Source organism: Brachyistius frenatus, unplaced genomic scaffold (assembly GCF_029030835.1).
Source record: "Brachyistius frenatus isolate BFR_SWC_R1_liver_20210118 unplaced genomic scaffold, ASM2903083v1 Contig_91, whole genome shotgun sequence".
Lineage (NCBI taxonomy): Eukaryota > Metazoa > Chordata > Actinopteri > Embiotocidae > Brachyistius > Brachyistius frenatus.
In genome coordinates, this window is record NW_027210690.1 from 604103 (window position 1) to 619762 (window position 15660).

General features: G+C 43.9%; 1 protein-coding gene across 2 annotated transcripts in view; it reads left to right on the plus strand.

Annotated features, from left to right (window-relative positions):
* The window catches only part of LOC138627798 (voltage-dependent calcium channel gamma-7 subunit-like), a 30396-nt gene extending 14945 nt beyond the window's left edge, over positions 1 to 15451 (plus strand). For both annotated transcript variants that reach the window (XM_069710382.1, XM_069710383.1), the window contains exons 2-6: positions 184 to 379; positions 2210 to 2296; positions 2984 to 3124; positions 7941 to 8086; positions 10451 to 15451. In XM_069710382.1, the coding sequence (XP_069566483.1) occupies positions 184 to 379; positions 2210 to 2296; positions 2984 to 3124; positions 7941 to 8086; positions 10451 to 10969 (1089 nt within the window). In that variant the 3' untranslated portion in view covers positions 10970 to 15451. The remainder of the gene's footprint in view (positions 1 to 183; positions 380 to 2209; positions 2297 to 2983; positions 3125 to 7940; positions 8087 to 10450) is intronic.
* Positions 15452 to 15660: the final 209 nt, after the last annotated feature.

Here is a 15660-nt window from a genome sequence, read left to right on the forward strand (position 1 = left end):
TGCAGCCGGTGCATATTTTAAGATGTTCAAAATCAATGAATTAAATCAATCTCTGTCCTCCTGTCACCTCTTTCTTTTCTCGTTTTTTTTTTTTTAACTCCGCCGCCTCGCCAATCTTTTAGAAATAAAAGCCAACGCTTCGTCGTCCGACGCGTTAACCCGCCGTTGTCCTTCCTCCTCCAGATGAGTTCGTTCAGCACGAGGGCCCTGACGCTGCTCTCGTCGGTGTTCGGCGCCTGCGGCCTGCTGCTGGTGGGCGTCGCCGTGTCGACCGACTACTGGCTGCTGATGGAGGAGGGCATCGTCCTGCAGCAGAACCAGACCACCGAGGTGAAGATGGCGCTGCACTCCGGCCTCTGGAGGGTCTGCTTCGTGGCAGGTCGGTGACGCTTTCACACCTTATTTATTCTGCTCCTTTTTTTCTTTTCTTTTTTTTTTTCATGTGTGAGACACGAAGGTTCAAATAATCTGATGCTGTTAAAAAAAAAATTAAAAAAATGTGGTGCTTTGTGCTAAAAATAGACACATTTATTCTCCTTTACAGGCAAAAAACCCAACAAGAAAACACCACAGTGTGACACCAGGCCAGTTTCACACTAGATTTGTCTGTTCGAGTGTGACAGCTCTCCCCCCTTTTACCCATAATCCTCCTGGCCCTTTTTTTGTTGTTGTTGTTTTTTGTTCGAGCTGTTTATTTCAGCCCGCGATCACAACGTGTCTTTTTACCGCCGCCGTGAGCAGAAAACACGCCGGAGGCCGTTTGGACGTCTGCAGGGAACGAACGGCGCATCAAACCGAACGAGGATCGTTTCCCGATCGGATCGAAACGAGGCGACTTTTCAACGCAGACGGGTCGCGAGTTTGCGTCGGCGCGAGTCGAAGATATTCACGTCTTCGTTTTGACTTCGTGGGAAGAAAAATTCCCTTTCTGCGTTGACGCGCCACAAAGTTAACACTTAAAGCAGCGAAGCGTCTTTTTACCGCGGCGGAAGAAATAAAGAAGAGACACCGACTTCCAGGTGCTGATACCCGTCTGTGAATCTGGTCAGGGCGATGCTGCAGAAATATGAACCAATCAGATCTCTCAGATCGCCTGTTGGGTTACCATGACGACCTCCAGCATCAGAACTAACGTCGCAGCTAAACGCGACATAAAGTAACGTGTTGAAGCCACAAAGTTTGTGTGTTTACACACACACACACACACACACACACACACACACACACACACACACACACACACACACACACACACACACACACACACACACACACACACACACACACACACACACACACACACACACACACACGGACACAGAACAAGCGTCCTCGTTGCACTCGGCCGTCTCCGTGTTTGCGGGGTCGCCGTGGCGTCGCTCTGGGGAGGCGGCCATGTTTGTGTTTCCCTGTTGTTGTCTGACGCCTGGTACAAAAGGTCAGAGGAGGAAAACGCTGGTGGCATTTGGATCGGGCGAGCGAGCGTGTGTGTGTGTGTGTGTGTGTGTGTGTGTGTGTGTGTGTGTGTGTGTGTGTGTGTGTGTGTGTGTGTGTGTGTGTGTGCGCGAGAGAGAGAGAGAGAGAGAGTGCTCGTGAGCGAGAGAGCGAGCGAGCAGGAGGAGAGATATCACATTTGTCTGTGCGTGAATGCATCATTTTTGTTGACAGATTCCCGTGTATATATATAGAGAGAGAGTGTGTGTGTGTGTGTGTGTGTGTGTGTGTGTGTGTGTGTGTGTGTGTGTGTGTGTGTGTCTCTACAGTTTGAGGTTAACCATCGTGTCTCCTCTCTCTCTCTCTCTCTCGGCTGAGACCTTGTTTTCTCCTGAACCTCTTGACCTCCATCTGTCTCACTTCCACTTTCTGTTTCTGTTTTTATTTTTTTTTATCTCTTTGGGTTTCGTCTCCTGATTCTCTTTCACCTCGTTCGTCCTTTTCTGAATCTCCGCCTTCTCTTTTTTTTCTGTGTTTCTTTGATTTTTTTTTTTTTTTTTTTTATTTCCATACGCTAAACAAAAAACAAAAAAAAGGCCATATTGTCTGCGACCCAAAGATGACCCCAACACACACACACACACACACACACACACACACACACACACACACACACACACACACACACACACACACACACACACACACACACACACACACACACACACACACTCTCTCCTGTTTCTAACCTCCTCTCTCTCTCTCTCTCTCTCAGGACCTGAGAAGGGTCGATGTGTGGCGTCGGAGTATTTCACCGAGCCGGAGATCGAGATCACGACAGAAAACACCGCCAACATCCTCAGTGAGTCCGACTCACGTCGACGAGAAGATCGCGTTCACGTCTTCGTATTTTAACTTGTGTCGGATAATATTTCCTTCAACTCTCAGAAGCTTATAGTCAGCTTCTCCGATGAGTAATCTAACTCAATATCAAATTACTTCACTTACTGGGTGGTTTTGTTTTTTTGGGCAGATTTTCCACCAAAAATTTAGATTTCTTTTTTTAAACAATCGATTTTAGACATCAGGCAGAAATAAACAAATTAAACTTGCTACTTATCGAAAAAATAAGTACAAATACATGCGAACACGAATTCCCGGTGTTGCAGCACGTGTAGAAATCCAAAGCTTTGCCAGAGCTGCCGTTTGTAGTTGCGGTTGCTAAGCAACGACGGGACGAACACTGTTTTCGGAGGAACTGAGCAAATATTTATGGGAAAAAAAGGCCTTGATCGTATAAAGTAATCAACTTTATGAGGAATTCACGGGTTTATATCATCGATGAAGGTCAATAATATGAAATCGTACAAGAATATCATAAAAAATGAGCAATGACTCGAGAACTAGGAGGACGGTCAAACTTTAAATTATTGATGATTCACTGGAACATTTCTCAACGTTTCAAACTGCGGTTTATTTTTTTATTTGTATTTTTTTTATTTTCATTTTTTATTCATTTATTTATTCTCTCTCCCCTCCGTCCTCCCAGAAATGGTCCGAACGGCGACTCCCTTCCCGATGGTCTCGCTGCTCTTCGTCTTCACCGCCTTCGTCATCAGCAACATCGGACACATCCGGCCGCAGCGCACCATCCTCGCCTTCGTCTCCGGCATCTTCTTCATCCTGTCAGGTAACGACGAGAGACGCCCGACGCCACACCGACTTCTTTGTCCTGAGAAAAGTTGATTTATTTCATTTTTACGCTGTTTAAAGTCTCGCATCATAAATTACATCCTAAACTTCGGCGCGGTTACTTTTCCTCACCGTTTTGGAACATCTGCTCTCGGATGATCTCGTCACACATTTCCTTTCACATTTTCCAATTATTTTTCTGCTGCGTCTCGGCCGTCTTTGTAAAAGCAGCCGGGGAGACGAGCTGTCAGAGAGCCTGCAGGAAAAAAAAAAGAAATATATATATATTTATTTTTTTATTTTTTTTCTAGCTTCACAAAATGCAACCTGCTCAGTGTGTTTAAAGTGAAAGTGGAACTCCGTCCAACTAATATTCCACCTCGGAGGAATATTTTTATTTCTTGATCAAAAGCTTCACAATCAAATGATTAAAAAATGTGAGCGTGAACTCTCATCAGCTGCTCTCAGGTCAGCCTCATTTTCCTTTAAATTACCGGCTTTACTGTCCGTGATGGTGAAGATTTAAAGTTCATCCCGCTGCTGCAGATTAAAAAAAAACAATCTTTCGGGAAAGGAGTCGTTCTGTATGAGATGAAAAGACTGGCTGAGGTTACTTTCTGCTAATAACATTTTTCTTTATTGTTCTTTAATTGTATTGGGAACATTTTTCTTGCAGGACGAGCAGTTTTGAACTTTTTTTTAATATTTTTTTTTTTTATCTCTCGTCCTTGAAACGCAGGAAATATCAGATTTTATTTTTTACTTTCAAAAGCTGCGTTTCAAAAACGAGTTTTCCACGAGTCCAAAACCTATTTAAGCTTCGATATGATCATATTTTATATTATAATGTGCTACATTTGACAGAATGATCAATAATATCCATCATAAAAATGTATTTTTGGACCACCGAGGAAGCAGTTCTCATTTTGATCCAAATCAGAGGTTTGAGGTCAAAATGTTTTATAAATAACAAGTTCCCTCAAAGAAGCGCGTCGCGGTGCGTCATCAGTGGGCAATAGATCCAAATATATCTTCTACGATGCAACTTTAAATCTCCGCTTCCGGTGTGAAGACCTCAAATTCATCAGGATAAGAAAACAGGGAACAAAAGATTAAATAAAATGTTTAACAGCAGCCGAGGGGGCGAGGGGGAGGAGCCAGCGGTGGATCTGACCGATCTGATTGGATCTGACCGATCTGATTGGATCTGATCGATCTGATTGGATCTGACCGATCTGATTGGATCTGATCGATCTGATTGGATCTGACCGATCTGATTGGATCTGACCTGACTGCAACACAAATGCCGTCCCTTCCATCTTTTTTTTTTTAATCCCGTCAGACATCTGCGTGAAATGTCGTCGTAGTCGGCGTGCCGGGTTAGAGATGTGTTTTGACCTTTGACCTCCGACCGCCAAAACCCTAGCGGTTCACCCTCAGGCGGACGTTTGTTTCTACGTTGGACGAGAAGTTCCCGGCGGTCGCTGCCCTCCGGAGTCGTGGGATGTACGACTTCACGAGCTGTAATCCGTCGTCCTGTTTTAATGGCTGTTAATGATAGAATAACATTTTATTGATTGATTGATTGATTGATTTTTTAAAAAGCAGTCCTCCCTGTCACGTTGTGCCGGAGGAGCGCTGAGTCTTTTGGTTTGGAGTCGTGTCGGGAAGGCGAGTCAGCGCAGCCGGCAGAGTGACATCACCGCTCGGCTTTCTGCTCAGTTACCTCCAGACGCAGTCGGACGTTCTGCTGATGCTCGATTGGATTTATTTATTTATTTTGTGCTCTCTCTGTCTCTGTCTCTGTCTCTCTCTCTGTCTCTGTCTCTCTCTCTGAGCAGACATGATGACATCACCTTCCTGCTTCTTTTTTTTTTTTTTTGGCATGAGGGAGCTTTACCTCACAGATGCTAGCTTAGCATGGTGGACTGCTGACTGGACACATGATGTCACGGGAATGTCAGCGAGCCAACACGGAGACAAACACGTGCGTGCACAAAAACAAAAACACCAAAACACCTTCACATGGACGCAGACGTACAAATCTGTGCAAATAAACAGCCAAACATATGAAATAAAGACACGTCCACAGGTTAAAATCTGCGTTTGAAAAGCAAATTATAACGAATCTTTCCTCGATAGGGCAGAAAAGCATCACATGACTGCTGTCCTTTTTTATTGATATTCATACTTTCTTTCCTTAATATTTTCCTTTTTTGTAAAGTTTAGGTTTATCATGTAAACAGATATACATTCTGACAAAAGTCACATATACGTGTGATTTTCAAAAGCACTTTTTACATTTGGGGATATTTCACATCATAAAAAAAACGTAAAATACAATTAAAATACCATAAAATAGTGCAAATAGTGCATTTAATGACCATATTTGTTTGACAAAAGTAACAATTTGACAAAAAATTTGATCACAAAGAGAAAGAAAGAAATAATTTTGGTAACAGCCTATTTCAAATTTTAAGAGCATTATTATTTTCAGCCCTTTGGGGAGAAACTACATGAAGAACAGACTCTGAATAAATCTTCTTTTTTTTTCATTTATCCTGTCTTTAACAGAAGAAATAATGATAATCTCTATAAATTGTTTTGCGCCTTCTGAGAAAAATAAAGACTCACTTCCCGTTAAAAATAGTCTGTCGGACAAAGAATTTAGTCGATAACAACTTTACCTGTGAAACGGCAAAATAATGACACTTAAATTGAATTTTTGTATTCTTTACAAATAAAAGAGCCTGTTTTTCAAAGGCGGCGCTGCGAATGTTTCACCCGGCAGGGGGCTCGAAGCAAATCACAGAAATTAGAAGGTGTTTCTGAACGATTACAAACCTCCATTGTTGCTTTTCAGTCTGCATGTGTGTGTTTTTGTCATGAAAACAGAGCAGCCTCAGGTTCCAGCGTGTGGACCAGCTGCTTGCCTCCCCGTCCTCCCTCCTGTCTGTCCCCCCGTCTGTCCCCCTGTCTGTCCTCCCGTCTCTCCTTCCTCTCCTTCTCTCTCTCTCTCACCCTCTCCGGGCGGCTGGAGCTTCAGATGAGCGTTCAGTCACAACGCTGCCATCTGGTGGCCAACACAGGAAACTACAGCACTCAAAGTCTTTCTTTTTTAGCTGCCTTTTCTCACTTAAGCCAAATGAAACCCACCAGTTTGACTCAGACATGAAATAATGGTTATATTTCTATGTAATATAAATTCATTTTATGGGGTTAAGAAGGAAAGCATAAATCAGAAAATAAAAACTTCTTACTTTGAGCCAAAACTTCCTTTTTAATGAGCACAACTTAGACGCAATCCATCAACTTCTTTCTTTTTGTGCAACTGATTATCTGCTGAATCACTTCTGTGTTATTTTCACTCATCGTCTGATGAGTTTGAAGAGAAATGTGACCATATTAAAACGTCGGAGCTCATCATGTATCATGATTTGTTCTGACATTACGTCCCGTCCTGAAAGACCGTGAGTCTCCTGGTGATCTGGATTTAAATCTTGCACCTATCGATTGATTTATAGATAAATAAGTCACAAACTATTGTCTTCAGTGTCTGACGTGGTGGAAACAAGCGGCGACCAACAGCGACGTTACGAAGCCTCCAGTTCGGATTTTGGCCGGCGCCATCTTTGCTAGTTTGGAGCAGGAAGTGACCATATTTGGACGAGCTGGAGGGAGGAGCGAGCGGTGGAGCCACGCCCACCGACAACCGTAACCTGATGGCACCACAGGCCTGTCAATCAAACGGAGTCTGTGGAGGCGCTTTGGAGCCGACCTCTAGTGGCGCTCGGTGGTATTGCAGCTCAAGGCCTCATCTTTCAGACCCGGAAGCTACGAACACTTTTACATACATGTGACGTCCCGTGTTGTATCTCCGACATGTTTGTAAAGTAGGAGCGCTTCAGATGTGCAGATCTGGCTCAACGTGTTTTGAAAGCTCCGTGGAGACTCGTGGGTTTTACTGTATTATCGTTCTTTTGTGCATCAGAGATATTTTCTGAGAGAAAATGAAGAGTTTTTTTTAACGGGGAAGCTTCTTTGCTTTTCATCGGGTTTTCAGTGCCGGAGGATTTTACAGGTCGGCTGCAGTGGTTAGTCTGTTGACAGGGACACACTCCTAATGAGGCGCCGCTGTGTGTGTGTGTGTGTGTGTGTGTGTGTGTGTGTGTGTGTGTGTGTGTGTGTGTGTGTGTGTGTGTGTGTGTGTGTGTGTGTGTGTGTGTGTGTGTGTGTGTGACTGTGTTCTTGTTTATCTCTTCACCGCAGCACAGCCTGTTGTCGGGGGTTTTCTCAGCCTATTTACAGTACAACCAGGACACATTATCATTAACTAGTGCAGCTAACACACACACACACACACACACACACACACACACACACACACACACACACACACACACACACACACACACACACACACACACACACACACACACACACACAAAGAGACTAAAGGCCCATTCAAATGTGATTAGTATTACAGGGTAACGAGGGAAATGCAACATTAGCTTCGCACTGCCTGTTTTTTTCTGGTTGTTTGTGGTTTGCGAGTTCGTTATCTTTCTTTGTTTTCCTTTAAAAGCTTTTAGCTTCCTCGTCTTCACCTCTTTAGTTTATTTCACTCTTTCACCCGTGGCGCACGTTTTACTGAGCACAAATCCTTTTTTTTTATTCTAAGTATATTGAATACTCCTAATGTGTGTGTGTGTGTGTGTGTGTGTGTGTGTGTGTGTGTGTGTGTGTGTGTGTGTGTGTGTGTGTGTGTGTGTGTGTGTGTGTGTGTGTGTGTGTGTGTGTGTGTGTGTGTGCAGGCCTCAGCCTGGTGGTAGGTCTGGTTCTGTACATCTCCAGCATCAACGACGAGGTGATGAACCGGCCCAGAGAGGCCGAGCAGTTCTTCCACTACCGCTACGGCTGGTCCTTCGCCTTCGCCGCCTCCTCCTTCCTGCTCAAAGAGGTGACACACACACACACACACACACACACACACACACACACACACACACACACACACACACACACACACACACACACACACACACACACACACACACACACACACACACACGGACACAGAACAAACGCGCACGCACACACCCACACACACACACACACACACACACACACACACACACACACACACACACACACACACACACACACACACACACACACATTTATAAAGTGTCAGTGTTGGAGCTCGTCATCAATATTCATAAATGTTAATAGCTGGAATACTTGAGGGCAGCAGCTCTGTGGAAGCACCGCTTCATATGCATCCAAATATTCCTCACTGGGGGGGAGGAGGGGGAGGGAGGAGGGGGAGGGGAGGCGGGGAAGAGGTCCTTCATCCTTCTCATTTCATTTTGTTCCTCCTCTTCTTCTTTTCTCTTCTCTCTTTCACTCCTTCTCCTTTTTGTCCTTCTTTGTCTTTTTCTGATTTTTTGTTTTGTTTTCCTCCTTCCCTCCCTCTCATTCCTTCCCTCCCTTTCATCCCTCCCTCTCATTCCTTCCCTCCCTCTCATTTCATCCCTCCCTCTCATTTCATCCCTCCCTCTCTCCTCCCTCCCTCTCATTTCATTCTCATTTCATCCCTCCCTCTCATTCCTTCCCTCCCTCTCATTCCTTCCCTCCCTCTCATTCCTTCCCTCCCTCTCATTTCATCCCTCCCTCTCATTCCTTCCCTCCCTCTCATTTCATCCCTCCCTCTCATTTCATCCCTCCCTCTCATTCCTTCCCTCCCTCTCATTTCATCCCTCCCTCTCATTCCTTCCCTCCCTCTCATTTCATCCCTCCCTCTCATTCCTTCCTCCTTCTCTTGATCTCATCTCCTCCTCTTTCACATCTGCTCCCCCTTCTGTTAATTTCTTCCTTCAACTCTAATCTTTTTCTTTCTTTATTTTACTTTTTTTTTTTTTTCAATCCTCTCTCCCCCTCTCATTTCTTTTCTTTCTGCATCATCATCATCATCATCATCTTCTGCTCTTCCTCCACCCTCCATTTAACCTACAGTTGTTTATATGACGCTCTTTCTTCCTGTCCTCAGTATTTTTGTTTCCTGTCCTCCCTCCTTCATCATCTCCTTCCTCTTTTCCCTCTTTCCTTCCTCTCCAACACTCCTCTTTAAAATCTGTGCTGGTGGTTGCGAAGCTCATTCGAGCCCCTGCTGTCACCCTCCCTCCCTCCCTCCCCCCACCACCACCTCCTCCACCCACGATCGTGCACACAAACACGGCGTCTCGTTCTCGGGGGGGTCGTTGTCGCGCCCATGTTGTGAATGAATAGTGAATGAGCTGTGAATGCTCTGCGGACGCCCGAACCAAAAAACATGAATACATTTATGATAATAGCTCGTTTTCCACCGCCGAGCGCCGAAGCCCTTTTTGTCAACTCTCTTGCAAAAAAAAAAAAATTTATTATGGATTTATTACATTTCGCTGGTGCATTCGCAGCTCGGGGAGGAAGACGCTGATGTTTCATAAATGTTTTTGTGTCAGGGAAATTTGCAGGAAACTGGTTGTTTCATTTTGATTCCCCGTGGCAGCGTTTTTCATTTTTTTCTCGTAACTGTTTGATGTTTTTCGATTTCTCGAATCCACTTTACTTGTGTGACTGTTGATCCTAAATATCTTATCAGAGCGGTTTACGAACACAACTGCTGCCAGTGTGTTGCACATGTGTGCATTTTATTTGAATAGTTCTCCATATTTTAATAAGATAACTACACAGTGAGTCAGTGTTCCTTATTAATAGTTTCCTGCTATAAGAACAGACCAGTAAACGCTTTGCAGAACAAGAATTCCCTGAAGGACGGAGTCATAAAGTACAGATAAATACAGCAGAATAAAAACCCTTTTAACGTATAAAAGCAAACATGCATCTGCGTTGTCTGTATGACGTATCGTGGGATACACGCTGCAGTTCATCAGTAGTTGGGAGACGTGTGAGTGGGAAAGTATGGGTCGAACTTCAAGATTAAATTTCCCATAATGCACCTCAACAGCATCTTTTCTTAGAGAATCTCACCTTTTCTCTAAAATTTTTGACATTATTCCCAAAATTTAGAATTTGTTCTCAAAATTTCAGCTTTATTCTCAAAATGTTGACTTTGTTCTGAAAACGTTTCCCTTCTTCTTAGACCTATTTCTTAAACTTCTTCTGTCTGGTCGACGTCCACATCTTGTTCTCTTATTTGATTTGAAGGTTCATCCGATAGAGAGAAGACATCTAACTAAACCAAAACTTGAACCTCTTCAGTGGTTGAAAGACAAACTGTGTATGTGGCTGCAGTAACCTCTGGATCTGTGGATGTCTTCCTCAGGGAGCGGGAGTGATGTCCGTCTACCTCTTCATGAAGCGTTACGCTGAGGAGGAGCTCTACCGGCCCCACCCGGCGCTCTACCGCCCCCGCATGTCCGACTGCAGCGACTACAGCGGCCAGTTCCTCCACCCGGACTCCTGGCCTCCACCGCAGCGGGGCCGCAGTCCCTCCGACGTCTCCTCCGACATCTCCATCCAGCTCAACCAGACCCCGCCCCCGCAGGCTCCCCCCAAGGGGGGCAGCAGCTCTCAGGCCACGCCCTCTTCCTCCGGACCTTCGTCGGCTGCCAGCTACCAGCTCCAGCCGGCCTCCTCCTCCTCCACCTCCTCCTTCTATCCGCACCCTCTTTACCCGGTGGCCACCTCCACCCTACCCAGGGCCTCCCACGCCCACCCTCAGGCCCACCACCCCCACCCGAGTGGTCCGCCGCCCCAGTCCCTGCCCATGGTGGCGCCGCCCTCCGCCGTGCCTCCTCCGCGCTACCACACGCACATGCGGATGAGCGCCTCGCCATGCTAGGCTACATGAGCAGGGGGTGGGGGGAAGGGAGGGCACAACTGGGGAGGTGGGGGGGGGGGGGTTGGCTCCGTTACAGCTCTTAAACACCACACGACAAAACACACACAAATCCTGTACCCTCGCAGTGTGTGGGAGGAGGGTTGCAGCAGAGTCGCTGAAGGAAGGAGGTAAGGAGATCAAAAAAAAAAAAAGAGGAGAGAGGAGAAAAGAAAAGATGGGAGGAGGTGGGCGGAGGGATGACTCACCGCAGATGCCGAAAAACCCCGAGATGAAGAGAGACATTTAACAAAACTTTTAACACGCTGGGAGGGAACGCGGGCGGGGAAGAGCGAGGGATACGATGATTAGTAGCAACAAGACATTTGTGGGTTTTTTTTTTTTTCTGACGGGTACATTCATCATCAGGGCAGCGGAGCGGCAGCAGCACAGGAAACAGGAAGCCCAGTCATTTTACAAAATGCTGTCCATTCACAAAAAAAGAACAAAGGCGCTACGCGATCGATGCGTCTCACGGACGCAGCGTCTTTTCACGTCTTTTAAGACTGAAGAGTCTCGCGTTTCTTTGAATAGAAGTCGTTTCATGGACACGGTTGGGAACGTTGGTCAGTTCCTCTCAAAACAAATGACGAAAGTGTCAAACTGTTGAAGTCGGCCTGGTATCGGGTCTACTTTATGTCTTAATTCATGCTGCGTTCAAATGGTCGCGTGCACCGTACAATTGGCGTTCAAAGTGGTCTTAAGAACCCAGTTGCTAAGCAACGGCAACGTGGAAGGCGTCTAGAAGCCACAGAGGCTAACAATTTAGCGAGCTAATGTAAATGTAAAGCCGCAAGAGGGAAAAGATGAGGCCGTTGGGAAGATCAACATTTTCCTCAGACGTAGGCGGTTATCTAAGTTACGGAGACAAAACTCTACGTGACTATAGTTACAATATATTAAGCTGAACATCCACCGAAAAAAATTTACTTCCACGGCCTCTGACATTTCGGTAAACGTCAGCAAACGCGTCACAAAATTTTAGGTGCCGACGTCGTGAATACCACAAGAGGGCGCCGTTCATACGGACTGTTCTCGTGAACGTGGTAAATACGACCCCATTTGAACACAGCGTTACTCGCTCTACATACTCCGTCACTTGACTTCCTCCCATTGCTTCCGTTAAAATTAACACGTACACTACAGGTCGCAGAAAACAAAGATACAGGTCGTTTTTTTTACTCCCTTCAACAGTCGACCAGTGTTTTTGTTTTTGGTGCGTAAAATCAAACCTTTTACGGGACTTTAAAGTGGCTAAAATTACAGACGATGTATACGACCTAATTTGTAAACATTTTAACCGAAGTGTGCCGTACGAAGGGAAACACCACTCTCTGTTTGATTTATTAAATGTGTTTCATTTGTTTACAGAAAAAATGTAATTACATAAAATTAGAAGCTAAAAAAGTTATTTATTTTTACACTGTTTTACAAAATTTGAAAAGCCACTATGTGTTTTTTTTTTATTACTTCCCAACCCTGTTCATGGAAAACTATACTAGAAAAAGAAACCTGAAAAACACCATAAATACGACTACTATAAACACACCTAGAGGTGAACTGTGTACGCGTTGACATTTATACTCCGACTGTACAGATATTCTTCTTCCCCACTATTCTACGTTCTGATGTGAACGTTAGGAATATGTAATCCCGTACGTTTTAGGTGTTTTAGCTATCGAATTTTCTAAGTTGTTTGTATTTAACGATCGGAAGCTTTAGGGATGAATGTTCAACATTTTGTGGAATAAGATCAGCGACGTTGACCGAGAGACGTTTTAAAGAGTCGAGCACAGTCGAAGGACTCCTGAGGGAAAGTCCCCCCCTCCCTAAAAAAAACCTGTCTCTGATCACCCGTGATACAATCAAAGAGGATGCCTTTGGAGTTTTGTGGCAATGATGCCATATAAGTTTATGTCTTAGGTGTGTACATAATAACACATGCAGATACCAGAGAAACCAGACCACTTAAAGCCAGGTTCAGATTGCTTTCCTTTTGAATCCATTCAATTCAGACAAAAGAACTCTAGCAGGACTCGAGTTACCCGTTAACGGACATTGTCTAAAAAAACAAAACAAGTACTAATATTTTCATGCCGACTTCCGTCATCTCAGTGTTTTTCCTTGCGGGTTCACTTAAAACGATTAACTTCCAGTTCCCAGAAGTAAAGCTTCTTTTTTTGTGCTTCCTGAATTGATGAGATTTAAAATGGAATCACTGTTTCTGGTTTTATATAAGAAAAAAGATGGTTTATATAAAGAATAGGTGGCGTTTAAAAAAATTAAAAAAAAGACGTGTCACTTTGATGGGGGTGGGGGGGGGGGCGAACTGAACAACTGCAAACCTTTTTTGATCTATTTTTCATGTATTTGAGCACAGCAGTCATCAGTCGAGATTAATGCAGATTGTGCAATTTGTCGTAAAATTATTTGGATCAACACAAACAAATGTTTCTTTTGTTTCGTCACACATCTGTTTACAATTCATGTGCTAGCAGTACATAAATTATTCCACCATTTCCTGACCCTCGCTTGGCTCCACCCGCTCACAGATTTAGTCTTCGCTGTGATCAACACGCGTCGTCTGGTGGTTAAATCTGTAGCTACGAGTAAACCTGGAGGTTACAGTCGTCGTAGTTGCTGTAGTAATTATGTCGGGAGCAAAGGAGGAAGTCGGGTGACGTAGGACAAAGAGCGAAAAAGTTGCGTGTAAAAAAAAAAAACAGCAGTTAGCGCTCACTTATTTTAGGTTACGTATAAGCTAACGTAGGTATCGTATTTAACTTCGTATCGTAATTAACTTAACAATAAATAAATAGCGTGCTTTGTTTTGGGTGCTAAAGCTAACCAAAAGATTATCGCATCACAACGTAAACCGTTTGTTTATTACTATTATTACTGTTACCATGACAATGAAGATCCTGTCGCCTGGTAGTCGCAGGTAGGCTGTCTTTCTGTATCGTAGCGTTTGGATTTCGCCCGTCGCCTTCTTGCTATTTTGCGCCCCCCAAAAATGCCGCTTTTTGAGGGCCTAACATCGAATTAATTGTTATTATTTTCAGATGGAGCATCAGAAAACTGATAAAAAGGAGCAACATTAGTGAGCGACACCAAAATGACTCGTAGAAATTTTTTTACTGACTTTGTATTTCACGACAGAAGTTGAATGGAAGTCTATGGAACCAGAGGCTTTTTTTTGGAGCCAACCTCTAGTGGCACTCGGTGGTATTGCAATTTAAACCACTTCCTAAGTTTAAAGCCCGTCTGGAAGCTACGTCGACTTTTGCATACTACGCGACTGTCCGGCGGTCATTTGTCTGTGGATGACAGCCTACTGAAGCTACTGGTCGGTTTAGAAGGCTTCATTGTCGTCCATCAATTTGAGACAGATGTGTGACGATCACTCAGCCATTCAAGAGTCTGACAGCAGTCAAAAAGTTCTCCGGTTTGCCTCCCCTCAAAATCCCCGTGTAGCACAGTGACGAGAAAGACTGCTTGTTTTTGTAGCATATTAACAATCATGTCCAGCATAGGACATCATTTGTAGCCGTTTTTAGACCTACGGGGAAAAAAATGCTAAGCTTTACAACCTGTGGTACAGTTAAAGAAAAAAAACATTGTAGCAAACTAAAATTGCGGTGTTAATAGCATATTTTATGAATATTTGCTATGTGAAAATTAACTAGGAAATCATTTAGCAGCTAATTATAAGAAGCTTTTGCTGATGTTTTGAGATGTTTATTTGAATTGCCAAAGCTGAGCATTCATGCTACGTAATGAGCACACACACACACACACACACACACACACACACACACACACACACACACACACACACACACACACACACACACACACACACACACACACACACACACACACACACACACACACACACACACACACACACACGCACACACAACCACCACAGACACACAAAGCAAACACACAAATACATAATTATGTAGCTGACCTCTGAGGATTTTTTTTTTTTTTCTTCTTGATGCATAAATCTGAACCGACGGTGTTTTTGAGGACATCACAGCGGAGAAGTAGAGCTCTGAAGCCGTGAGCTACTTTTTCAAATGTTTACTTCCTTTTGTTCAACGCAGACATTTCTTCAAACTGTGATTTGGGTGTAAATATTCACACTCTATATTCTGTGTGCAGACTGCCCAAGACATGTTTACATTACAAACAGGTAGAGGAAATATTCAAGTTTACATGGTCATTTTATGTTTTGAGTCAGTTATAGCAGACCGAAACAACGCCTGTTAAAAAACTGACCGTATTATTATAAAAAAAAATTAAAAAAAATACATGTTGGTTTCAATAGAGAAGTTTTGTTTTTAAACATTCCTGAAAATGTACAATTTGCGGGATTTTTATCTGCCAGCAGTGTTTTGTTAAGTTTCAAACCAATAAAGCTTGCCTGGTTCCAGCCTCTTACATGCTTATTTGTTCAGCACATATATTATGCTCATGTAAAAACGCTTGTGAGGAATTTGAACAGTGGTTTGAAAGTAAATTGTACATGACTAAAAATAATGCCCATTTTTTTGCTGAGGAAAATAGCAGTTATAAAATAAAAAGACAATGAGATAGTATTTTACTATATTATCTCCATGGTCTTGACTCTACAACTGTTGTACAAA